At 39.7% G+C, this 12983-nt stretch overlaps 1 protein-coding gene across 2 annotated transcripts in view; it reads right to left on the minus strand.

Moving 5' to 3' along the window:
- Positions 1-11337, minus strand: part of grapa (GRB2 related adaptor protein a) — a 35394-nt gene extending 24057 nt beyond the window's left edge. The window contains exons 1-2 of one of the 2 annotated variants that reach the window (XM_058652629.1): positions 11208-11337; positions 7634-7758 (exon numbers count right to left, since the gene is read on the minus strand). In XM_058652629.1, coding sequence (XP_058508612.1) covers positions 7634-7639 — 6 coding nt within the window. In that variant the 5' untranslated portion in view covers positions 7640-7758; positions 11208-11337. Of the gene's footprint in view, positions 1-4783; positions 5156-7633; positions 7759-11207 lie in introns of those variants that run through there. The other variant, XM_058652628.1, reaches the window with a different exon arrangement.
- Between the last annotated feature and the right edge of the window lie 1646 nt (positions 11338-12983).

Genomic DNA, 12983 nt, shown 5'->3' on the forward strand with positions numbered 1-12983 from the left:
TCACATGAAAACATCATGTGGGGTGACCACATGTGTCGGCTCTACTGACAGTGCTTCTATTTTCATGAAATAATCTGCAGCAACATTTTTCAAATATATTCTCTCTGCTGAAGTAGATGAGAGCGACATCTGCAAACTAATAAGACAGTACGACTATGATCCCAAAAGGTGCAGCTGATGACGTGTATCCTGTCAGTTTGAGGACTTTAACTTTGATGGAGAAATGTTTGGGCTATTTCACCAAGAAGACAAATTACCTGTGTGTCTGCATTCATTGTGATCTGCTCTTCATCTACAGTCTACAAAACATCTACAGGTGGACAAAACACAATGTGCTAAAAAAGTAAGGATGGATCACGGTTCCCTTACTTCGGCAACTGTTAAACTATTTTTAACCTTACTATTTATATACAGAACAGTCTCTGTTTAGACTTACTACTAGGATACCTGGGCCTATTACAAGATGTTCTTCTCTGGGTTAACATTCTTGTTTTGCTGTACGAGATCAGATGTTGGAACCTGTAAGATTCCATTGATCAACATGGATATGGAAATATGGATTTGGATATGGAAATATGCAAACAAAGAAGAATCCTCTCTGGTATGCGAAGGCCATCGTAGTTGTCTGGCGCACTTATGAGCAGATAAGTTCTGTGTTTGTTACAATGTACTTTCTCACCATTCGATGTCACTAAATTTTACAAACATGAACCTTTATTCAAAATCAGGGAACTGGCTCCCTCAATATGGACACCACATATCATGACTTGTGTGTGGTACTGTATATACAGTAGACAGTGATTTCCGTTCCAGCCTTAACCTGTTACTCTGAGCTTCCCTGCTTTTCCTCTACTGTCATCTCTGGAGTTATAGCTGGACGCCCACAGAGAGGAGACCCAGATCAAAATAGTCTCCATTTATAGAGTTTGTCTGACAGAAGGATGAATGTTGATCACTGTTTGTTTGAATCTGAGGCTTGTTAACAGCAATATCCAAATGTTTCATTTAAGTATATCCAATTATTTTCCCCCTTGACTTTACACCAGGTTTACACACTTTAGACTCAAGTTAAAGCTACATTGCGTGATAATTTTTCTGCCTCTGTTTTTGGAAATGTTGCTCTGTCAAGCAATCTCATCAGACCTGATTGAGGGAGCGTTTGAGTGTACACACAGGCACCGCAGGGGCGGGTGGGGGCAAGAAATGTTTATCCTGCTAAAGTTTTGAGTTGTTGAAGTCACTTCAGAATCTTTTCACTTCTTTGTGTTTCCAGTTTCTCACTTTACTAGCCCAGTGTTGCTGTCGCCCTCCGTCTGTCTTCAAAACAAATCACTTCCTGTGTGTGTACGTGTGAGAATGTCGCTATGGGCAACATGAGATCCACTTTAAAAACTATTGTGAGCCACACATGTACAGAAGGAGTCATTTTTGAGATTTAATCAGTATTGTGCGAACTCGTTTCAATTGTTTGAAATGAATGTAAAAGACAATGGATTATAATTAAAGGTTGTGCACTACTGTTTTTAGATTGCTCGTTAGACCCGGGTTCACATACATGCTATGAATTATAATTAAAAAAAATTTTAAACTCATTTATAAAAAAAAAACATCTAAAAACAGATATACACATGAATTCATTCCAAAGGCATCACTTACTTGTGCTTGCCACTATGTCAAAAGGTTGCCTTGTCTCCTTTCTGCCATCTGGAACTTTATTTCACGCACCAGTTATTTTAATGGTTACACTGCACAATTGTACAGGCATTTTAAAATGTGTTGCAGGCCACGGAATGATTTACTGTTCATGGCCTCAGTCATTGTTCAATCACAGAGCTGAGCGATTGCCCATTATTTACACATCATTTTCTTCTCCACAGTCACTCATTCAACCGTCTGTGCCACAGACCCGGTTAATTAATCACTCTGACCCCGTGACCCATCGGCGTTAATCAAAAATATGAAATAATTCCCACTGATTCCCTTTTCCTTTGCTTCTCAGTTCCACTTTGCCATGGGGCACTTGGCAATTACGCGTGGCGCTCTTAACTTTGCAATAAAATCAGCTCCTCTTGACCTTCTTATTGACTTTATGCAAGACAAATCTGTGCCACTGTTTATTACTGAAACAATGAAGTTGTTTCAAATCTTTGGGTAACGTCATAGAACGATTCCAACTCGTTGCCGACGTGTTTTTCATGGACCACGTTGGTGAAAGACACTGTGAGTCCAAGCTGAGCTCAGTCAAATCTAAAAATAATTTCTTCCTTCCACGCCTTGCAACTACTTCTATTTTCTAACGACAAAGTGCTGCTTCCACTTTTGAATGTTACATGTAGCTCAATATCTATATAATAATACAGCTGCTGAATATGTTGCACTTTAACTGTTATTATTATAAACAGTTATTTTTTTACATGATCTTAATGTTATTCTAATATTGGCAGCATCTTCAGACCCATCTGTGAAAACCAGTCTATAAATCCCATATCTAGTATGTTTATCTGGCACCGCCCCCTGCTGACTCAGCTGTGACTGACTCAGCTCCTTCTGGACGATGGCGATGGAGTTTAAGAATTATAAAATAGCACCTTCAAAAATAGCAACAATATTTAAAATCCCCAAATGAATCCAGCACTAACACAAAATATGGAACATGAATGTTGGCACTGTAAAAACCTAAATCTGGTCCAGAAAACACAGTGGGTGACAATGTGCACCTGCGCCCACTGGCACACATAAAAACAGTCTGGTGTATCTGGGATTTCAGTCGCCGGGTTGCCACTAACAGATACCTCATGTGATCCAATCCTCATTAAAATTCTAAAATTGTCACATTAGTGTGTGTTTGGTTTGGAGAACAAAAGACACGTCCACTTTGAGTCCCATGTGTAAAACTCGGTCACAATGTTTCCTGGCTTTAAAGGCTTGTGTGTTAGAGCTTCAAAAAAAAAAGAAGAGAAAAGAACGGAACTATGAAGCTATTTTTATAAATTCTTCATGAGGTGACACTCAACTGAGTCTGAGCGATGACATGGGTTCTCCACATGAACAAAGAAAATCTAGAGGTTTTCGTCCACACTGGGAGCACGAGGGAAAGGAACAACTCCGGGACCGAGATCAAGCTTTCAAGTTAATATTATAAAGTTATTAAACTGTGCAACAAGTAGGAAGAAACTAAAGTTTGGACCAGAGCTGTTTGTCCAAGACAAGACAGCAGATGTTTAATTGCTCACAAAATACCTTACAATATGAATTTTTACCCTTCAAACTATAGATTCAGGGTCAGTGATTTAATAGCATCCGGCTGATGCATGCTTCTGTGCACTAATCCATCCTTAAAGTTAATGAAAAAGTTAAACCAAGGTCAAAAACACAGTGTAATAGTGTGTGGTTAATTGTATTAATGTTTTGTTATCTCATGTGCTTTGCGTGACATTGCAAATGGTAGCTGCTCTGGCAAAAACATTTTTCTAACAATACAATTATCTATCTTTTATGCGTCTTAGTCTCATACTGGCATGCTAAAATAAAATCATGATTTTGCAGTCAGCGGTAATAAGGTGATGTGTAATAATGTGTTTTCACATCTAATATTGGAATAAAGCCTGTGAAGAATAATACACTCACCTGCTAAACTCCACCCTTAGACATTAATATTCTATTAGTCTAGAAAACAAGCTCTTTCTCTTTAATTCCGAGCTTCACTGCCGATGTCTCTGAGCGACAATTTTCTACAACAATAATTTCCAGCTGTGCAGGAACTATCACCACTCTGCATTTGGCCTGGTAGCCATCAGAAAAACACAAAAGCTGGAGCTCTAAATAAGAAAAGGAAAAATGGACTACACTAAAGGGAATGCTTGTATATTTTTTTTTTAGAAACGTGTTTTTATTTGTCAATAATTTGCAGAGAGTTAGATGAGAAGACGGATAATAGTCTTGCCTCTGGACACTAAATATGCCAATGCTGCCTGGAGATAGGTACCTTAACTTAGCATAAACACTGGAAAGGGAGGTAACAGCTCACCTAAAGCACAGAGATGACAAGTCGCCATTATATAAGGGTATGTATCTCGCTATTGATTGGCCAGGACCAGTTTCCGAGCAACCAGCGGAAAGTCCAGGAAGTTACTGCTGCTGGTCAAGATATAGTCTGATAAAAAAAACAACACGTAAATCTGAGGCTGGTGACAGTAATGAGTCATTTTCATACACGCTGGTAGACAGATGTCCGAAAGCGATTTCAACTAATCTTTCAGCTTATCACCGCTGGCTCCGACAACATGTCTGCTGTTACATCTTCTCAACTCTTCTCATCATCTCACTCAAGTCTAATCTCCTACACGGTCACGTACAGAAGCAAGGATCTTAGTGCTGGTTGGCATGGATTATTTCTGGTTTCCAGTTGCCAGCAGGGGGGGGGGGGAATGAAAGAAAGTTTGAGGTCATCCACACATAGGTTTGTTTCTTGAGACAGCAGCAGCAGCAGCAGCAGCAGCAGTAGCAGCAGCACCTGCATACAGAACATCAAGAGCTCTGGATACTAAAGTTGTAATTGTTGTAATTATCACAGCGGAGGCAGAGGCAGAGAGACGGGGGGAGAAAGAGAGAGAGAGAGCTGGATGATTGGACAGATATATAGATGGATAGATGTATAGATGTATAGATAGATAGACAGATGTATAGATAGATAGACAGACAGACAGATAGATGTATAGATAGATAGATGTATATATAGATGTATAGATAGATAGATAGATAGATAGATAGTAAGCTTCCTTACCTTCAGCAAGTCCCCTTTGTTGAAACTGAGTTCATCGCCTTCAGTGGCACGAAACATGTACAGTGCCACTGCTTCCATGTCGAAAACCCCCCCCAGAACTAACACATACACACTCACACACACTCAAGCACACACTTTCGGGGACCCCCGACTAACTAATGTCCCCCGACACAAGTTGAGTGGTTTGAGGAGTGGGAAATGCAATAAAAAAGAATAAAAATAAAATAAAGAATGAACAGACTTGAGGACAAGTGAGAGGAGAAGAGAGGAGACAGAGGAAAGGTTCTCGTGTGTCCGCTGAGCTACAACGCGCGCAAGAGAGTCAGAGCAGAGGATGAGGAGAGTGAGTGAGCTCGGTGGGGGGAAAAACACGACTGGCTGCTGCTGCTCGGCAACACTGCCATGAGTAACATTCAGAGAGAGAGAGAGAGAGAGAGGGAGAGAGAGAGAGAAAGAGAGAGGGAGAGGGAGAGAGGGAGAGAGAGAGAGAGAGAGCATGAAGAGACAAGTGAGTGGGAGGCACTTCCTGTGTATATATTTGTCTCATACATTCAATGTGGCTTTTGTGGCATTTGTGTGTGTGTGTGTCCAGGTATTACTAAACCTGTTCACACAGTCACATTATGGGGACTTGTCTTCCTCGTGGGGACAAAAAGCAAGTCCCCATAACTAGGGTTAGAACATGTGTCGAACACACAAACATGTGTGTGCATGTGTGTGTGTGGGTGAGAGAGAACCATCATATCAGTTTTCTTCACACCATCTACACCCTCTACGACCTGAAAATGTTCCTCAGTGTCACCTTAAGGACGTACAAAAAGGGAAACAAATATAATAAAACAATTATTGATTGGCACGTGTTTCATTTGTGTTTCATCATTGTCAGATGCAACGAAGGCTTGATTTCCCTTTGTTATGTCGCTACCATACACAGTTGTACTTGTCAGCTTTAGTTGTACATGCAGTTATGAATGTAGGGTAAAGTTAAGGTCTGGGAAACAATGTGGTTTGTGTGACGAATTTCTGAAGATTAGAGCAGTTTGGTGACATGGTTGTAACAATAGATGTGGATTAGATTGTGGTTTCAAGGAAGTGAGCAGCAGCATCCTGAGTCAAAGTCCAACAACCTGAACATAACAGGGTAGCATCCGTTCCGACTCAAGTCATTTGCTGATTTGAATTCATTGTTGTGAGAAGTACCCTGTTGTTATTAGGACCTTTCCATTTCAATACTGAAGGGATAGGATTTACTCAATTTACCCAATCTGAGATTTAAGTCCCCACAGCATAGTAAGGGTGTAAATGTAATGGAAGACTAACTGCAACTTTATTGTCCTTTATTCCATTTGAAACTTAAAATAAAAAGACAAGAACTGCAATTCACTTGTAGTTCTTCAACTCAGACAAATAGTAACTAAAGGTCTTCAACTTGAACTTAAAATCAAAACTAAACTTGTTCCATCATGGTAAAACACATACTACTACACAGTAAATGCTGCATTAAATGTACAAAGACGGACTAATGAGCTCTATGAAGGTCATTTTTGTCTCTTGACTCTTTAAGTCATCTGTTGCATCAGTGTTTACTTTGTGGGGAAACTATTCTCTATCCTTTATGTAGGAATCTTCTTAGAACTAGAATCAGTGGGACACATCAACACGGACACAGAGAGAACCTGACAGGTCAGCACAGAAAGGACCTGGGATGGACCACGGTTCAAACCTGGGACCTTCTTGCTGTGAGGCATCCCTATAACCCTAAATGGACTGTAAATATATTATTATTATTTACAGTCCATTCTGTTTGTTGACATGTGCTTTGTCGCTAAGGCTGTGGGCTACGGCTTGAAGTAGGACTGAAGTAACCACAAGTGGGCGGCTCTGTTGGGTGAATGGAAGTCTACTGAGTGCTCACTTGATTTAACGTCAGTTTCCTGAGAGGTTAATAGTTGCAACGCTAGTGTCAGTTCTTCTTCAATAGAATATGATGTCAATTTTGTCAATTATATTCCCATAATTCTCATATTCCCAGGTGCAACACGGTTGGTGTAGTGGTTAGCACTCTTGCCTTTGCAGCAAGAAACAAGGGCCTGGAGTTTGCATGTTCTCCTCATGTGAGTGGGTTTTCTCCGGGTTCTCCAGTTTCCTCCCACAGTCCAAGAACTAGCAGATTTGCGGTTTAGGCAAATTGGACCCTCTAAATTGACCATAGGTGTGAATGTGAGAGTGGATGGTTGTTAGTCTCTAGGTGGCCCTGTGATGGACTGGAAAACTGTCCAGGGTGTGACCCCACCTTTCGCCCTATGTCAGCTGGGATTGGCACCAGTGCCCCACACGACCCTCATGTAGAGGATAAAGGGGTAGAAGATGAATGGAAGAATGAGTGGACACCGTGTGATTGACAGCTGGTATCATCCTATATGGGCCTGGTTGCAGGTGGCTGCTCGGCTTTCAACTGGTATGAAAAAAACATGGCTTCCGGTTTGTTTGTGAATTGATTTTAAAATTCTTTTACTTGTTTTTAAATGTCTTGTCATGGTCTTGCCCCACAGTATCTGACCCTAACCCTAACCCAGTTGTACGCTCCCTCACACTCTCTCAGGTCAGCAGATCAGTCACTGTTACAACTCATTCCACTCCACACATCAGGCAGGCCGACTCACTTCCTGTTTTTAAGTCCTCACACATTTTCTCTCTTTGGCTTTTAACTCAGTTTGAGGCTTTTGTTGGCTTTTATTATTTTGTATTGCTTTACTCTCTTTTATTGTTGTGTTGTCTTTAAAGTGCTTTATAAATAAAGTTGGATTGGACGTTTCAAATATGGACTTGATGCAAATCATGAGGCCTTACTTGCATTTTTTCTGATATCAGGTATTGATGTCACCAGATTCTTCTTCTTCTTCTTCCTCGCTTTAGGGGTCGCCACAGTGGATCATCTAGCTCCATCTCACCCTATCCCCCGTGTCGGTAGATTGCTGTAAGGAAAAACAGCTCTCTTTAAACACGGCTCAATGTTGTCATTGCATACACTATTGTCATTTTCTTACCCATATTCGGTGACAAAAGATGACATTTGATGATAAATGAAAGGCCATCAGTGAGGAACATACATAATTAAAGCACAATGCAGCCTGATCAAGTGAAATTCATTTATCTTGTGTGGCAGCGTTAACAACAATAGAATCTGTTGCAGAACTATGAATTACCATCGACATCATTCAGTGAGACTTGCATCCACTATAAATCAGGGTTAAGTGCCCCCTGTTTTACCCCACAAGTTGGGAATTACATCACAAATGGGCACATCTTTCATAAATGACATGGTTAATCTTTTTTTTTTTTTTTTTTTTTTTTAATCTAGTGTAAGATACAACATGAAATATTCAGTTACAGTCTGAATTGTCTGAACTGCAGGGTGAAAGCAATACACTGGCAGGCAGTTGCCCTTTAGTCCAGTCAAAATATGTCATTAGAAATTGGCTGCATCTGTTCAGAAACCAGACGTGTGTGTTCTGCTTTTCTGCAGAGCCATGGAAATAATTGCATTTGCACACTCTGCAAAAAAAAAAAAAAAGAAATAAAAATAACATGTTTTGTTTTGCCAAATTAGCTGCGATGTGGTGTGTTAGTGTATGGATTTTTTGTGGATGTGAATACCGCAACACAATTTACTCATTATGCCTAAACCTAACCACATTCATGACCTGAAAAATCCACCCCCATTTCCACATTTCAGCCAAATACACTATCACACTGATCATGCAATTCAGTAGAAATGTATATAAATAACACAATTTATTTAAAATGTACAAAGGCAACACACAATCCTGTAGACTGGTTTGGAAGAACAATATGTAATACCAAAAATCAATGTAATGGTGGTTTAAGTGTAAACTTTTGTGGTTACAACTGCAGTTAAATGCATTTAATTTGAGTGGGATTGTTATTAACAGATGTAAAGTAATCATAGACTAAAGGTTTAAACACTTTAGCATGTAACATGGTGCAGTTGAAAGACAGAGGTAAAGACACTGATGAAACAAGCATAAGCATGCATCTATTTCCATTACTGTATGCTTGCATGTGCAAAATAGGAGTCCAGGGACTTTGAGGGATTGTGGTTTCAAAAGCATGGCCTGTCCAGGAAATCACGAGTCAGCTGCTCACTTGACTCAGCCTTCAGATGAAGTACTACACGAAGAAGAGTGGATGGCTGGATGTGTGGTGATGGGACATAGAAGAGGAAGAGGAAGAGAGGAAGTGGAACTGCTTTTCAGCTCAACGGCCACAGCACAATCTGGTACGTTACTTTTCTCCTTTGAGTGTGTTGTGATGTGTGCTGAGTTTCCCCATGTGTAGATGTGGTGAAACTGTTTATCACTGCTAGGCTTTTTTTTTGCCCAAATTTTCATTTGGATTTTATGTTTGTCAAGTTTGTGTGTGTGTGTACGCTGCTCTCTTCAGTCTGCTCAAGCTTGTGCAGTTGCAACATGTTTATTTTAAGCTGTTATGTTCCATCGGTTGCTCATACTCTCAGGGAAGATGTAAACAAATCTATAGCCCACAGTTATATGAGTTACCAACAATACACAGGCACATCTAATATGCACACGAGTACTTTTCTGCCTGAGTGACAATAACATTTCATCCTGTTAGAGGCACTGATGTAAGCGTGAAATGAGCAGGTGTGTGTGTTAGTGTGTGTGTGTGTGTGTGTGTGTGCATGTGTCTCAGCGGAAGCAAGTGGGCAACAGCAGAAAAGCAGGTGGGCACAGAGTCTCTCAACTTACCTTCAAAGTCAGTGATTGCACTTTTTTTTCTCTCCATCTGTTTAGTCTCTGAGGCCAAGTCTCAATCCTTTTTACTGTGGTCTAAAAAAAAACATGTATTGTTTGTGCCCACCCATTTGACTTTCATTTCTTTACTTTTTGCACTTATCTCACTCTCCTGTTCTCTCGATTTGCAAAAGAAAATGCAGATTTAAAACCTCCACATATAAGCCCACTCTCCACACTTACTCACATAGTAGTAGGCAATGAGAGATGGGTTGAGATGTCAAAAAGTTTCATAAACTGAGTGAGGAACATTTCCCTTCCCTGTAACAGTGTGTAGAAAAATGAGTCATGTGCTAGTTTTTATGTTAAATCAAATTTTAAGTAATTACATACTGAATATTGGCGTTGTCTTACTTTGTGATGCCCTGTCATTTAAAGTGTGTACATGTTGTTCAAATGGCTGTTTGCATGAGTGATCGCACGAGGCTTTGCAGAACTATGGGAAGTTTCAAAATCTCTAAATTAAACATCCAATTGATTTTCATGTTATGATTTTTGTAAATGAAATTGAAAAGTAAAGCGATTAGAAGGTTTGACATGAACCTCTGCAGAAAGAATTTGTTTGTGTAAATAAATGTAAATCTTTGAAGCAAAGTCAGAAACACACATTGTTTCCTGTGTAACTGTGGGGTCAAATCACATCAGGTGAAACTGAACTATAGATTTCATTACATGTCATTTACAATCACAATCATGCCAGGGGTGGTCAAACTTGGAACCATGATGTCTTTCACACACAGGGTACCGGTCTTAACCACTGAGCCACTCCACCCCAACTATAGATTTTAACATGTAACTTTGTATTTTTCCTGTTACTGGTTATGTTAGTGTTTTAAACTGGACGGAAAGTTCTCAAACTCACTTCAGGAGTATGTACAATAAATGTGCACATGTCAAAGCGGTTTGTCTTCATGTTAACCTACATGCTCCAGGTACAGACTCTACAGCTGCTCCCAGCGAGTGGAATATTTGAAATGTATGAAAAGATTGAGCTCATAAGCTTCCAGGAGTGACAGGTATTAAACTAAATCTTGTTTCATGCTCTCTGTCGCCTCTTGTGTTTCTGCCCAATTTTGACTCCATCTGGAACCACGTGTGTCACTGTAGGCCAAATACTGAATCTAGTGGGTATTTTCTCCTTTCTACGTCACAGGTTTTGAATCTGATGCACCAATTATTCATGCAGCAACTGTCAGGCCTTGTATGACCCCCTTTTTCCACAAAAGACTGAATGAAGTGTGTTGGTGCTATTTTAACTGCAGTTTACTGGAGGGAGTGTCTGAAATGTCGGTATGGGACAAACAATATTCCCTTATATAGATTACATATATGTATCTGACTCTGACAGAGATTGAACAGAGGTTATGAGGTTCACCAGCTTGGTATTCTGTGACTAATATATTGTCAAGTGATGACTTGATGGATTCTTTATAGTAGCACTCTTGCCTTTGCATCAAAAAGACCTGGGTTTGTGACCCGGTCGGAACAAGGGCCTTTCTGCATGGAGTTTGCATGTTCTCCCCGTCTCCTCCCACAGTCCAAAAACATGCAGATTTGGGGATTAGGCAAATTGGACACTCTAAATGTACCGTAAATGTGAGAGTGGATGGTTGCTGTCCGTATATGGCCCTGTGATGGACTGGCGACCTGTCCAGGTTGTACCCCGCCTTTCGCCCTGTGTCATCTGGAGGATAAAGCAGTAGAAGATGGACAGTTGGATGGATTCTTTATAGTCTGAAAAGTTAGAGAAAAGATGGGAGACTTGTGTTTCTTCCACATGTTTTGTACAGCACAGTGTGACACAGTGTTGCATTAATTAGCACATTTCACGTTTCTCACGGATTGATTCTCTGTGTATGCTGGCTTCCTCCGACAAAGTAAAAACATGCAGATTGGGATAAGGTTAGATTGATGCACTAAATTACGTGTGAATGATTGTTGACCGTATGAACTCTGCCTCTCACCTCGCAACCCTCAAAGGTCGCCTTGTATTGCAACCTGCTCCTTTCTCCTTACAGGAGTGATCTAAAGTTTATTCCAGTAGATTATGGAATGCAGATGTGAAATAATGTATGATTGAACATGCCACTAATATACGTAATATGAGAAGTTACTGTAACACAACTATAAGTATGAAAGTGCACATTTTCAACCAGCTGTCAAATATAGATTATATTATTAAACCTCTGCGTCACCATGAATGGTCAGTTTTAAATCTGAGGGTTCAGATGAAGCTAAGTGCTCCATGACTCTAAACATTATGAATAGTTATATGAAAGCTGGCAGGCAGGCTTTGGTGTTTAATGTTAATTAGTTCTGATGACTTTTTTTTCATCAATGGTCACCACTGCTAATCACATTGTGAAGGACACACCTGACTGCAGGGGCCTTTGCTTGAAAGACCTCCTAAGTTACCATCACTTGAGAACCAAAACTTTTCATCAGAGAAAGTAAAACGCTCCTGACCTCTACTGACTAAAAGTGGGACTGCAAGAAGAAGATGTGGTGTGTTTGGCAGAGGTGGTTTTCTATGCTATACCTAACCTGTAATGCATTGTCTGCTCATTAAACTGTTTTATATTTGATAGAAAAGCGCAATCAAAGTTTGAATGAGTTAAATAATGCCTTAAATCCTAGTGTGATAATGTTGTTTAAGTGTTGTTTAATATGCTACAATGTGACATTAAATTATTGTTAATGCATGTATGCTTTGTTTCACATGTTGGGAGCAAAATGGTGTCTTAATCAGGAGAGTTTGGAGTTATCTAGAATGATTAGTCACAAAGAAAGGTATGATAATATCACATTTTTGAGGAATTCAAGTTATTTTTGTTAGATATATCCTTGCCAAATGTTAGATAATCATGTTTATAGAGAAATAATACACTTTTCTTTATCATCCCTAGTGTTGCCGGACAAATGCACTTTATTTATCCGATCCGTCATTATTGACTATTTCAGTGTGTTACAGGAGTTTTGCTTTTAATGTGGTTTTGAAGTCTCCAGTGATTAATCATTAACTCATGCTATGCTTTCAGTGAGTGTATTAAAAACACAGGCAGTCATAGTTTAGTGGTACAGTGGGTCAGTCTGTTAATAACTGTGTAATAGAACAAAAGCAATAGATGCTATGTATGAATGGGTGAAATTCTTGTTAGTAAAACAGGAAGTGTAATAATAGTTTTTCCAATTTGAAAATGTCATATAATGTATGTGTTCTATTTTATTTATAAAGTTTTGAATATCTGTAAGCTGTTCTCACATAGACTGAAACAAACATGCACAAATCAGCTTGGCTTAGGCTTCCTTTGGCTTATCCTGTGCTCCCAACATAGTAGGGAGAGTGCAAGCTCCAGTCACATTCT

Source organism: Solea solea, chromosome 16 (genome assembly GCF_958295425.1).
Source record: "Solea solea chromosome 16, fSolSol10.1, whole genome shotgun sequence".
Lineage (NCBI taxonomy): Eukaryota > Metazoa > Chordata > Actinopteri > Pleuronectiformes > Soleidae > Solea > Solea solea.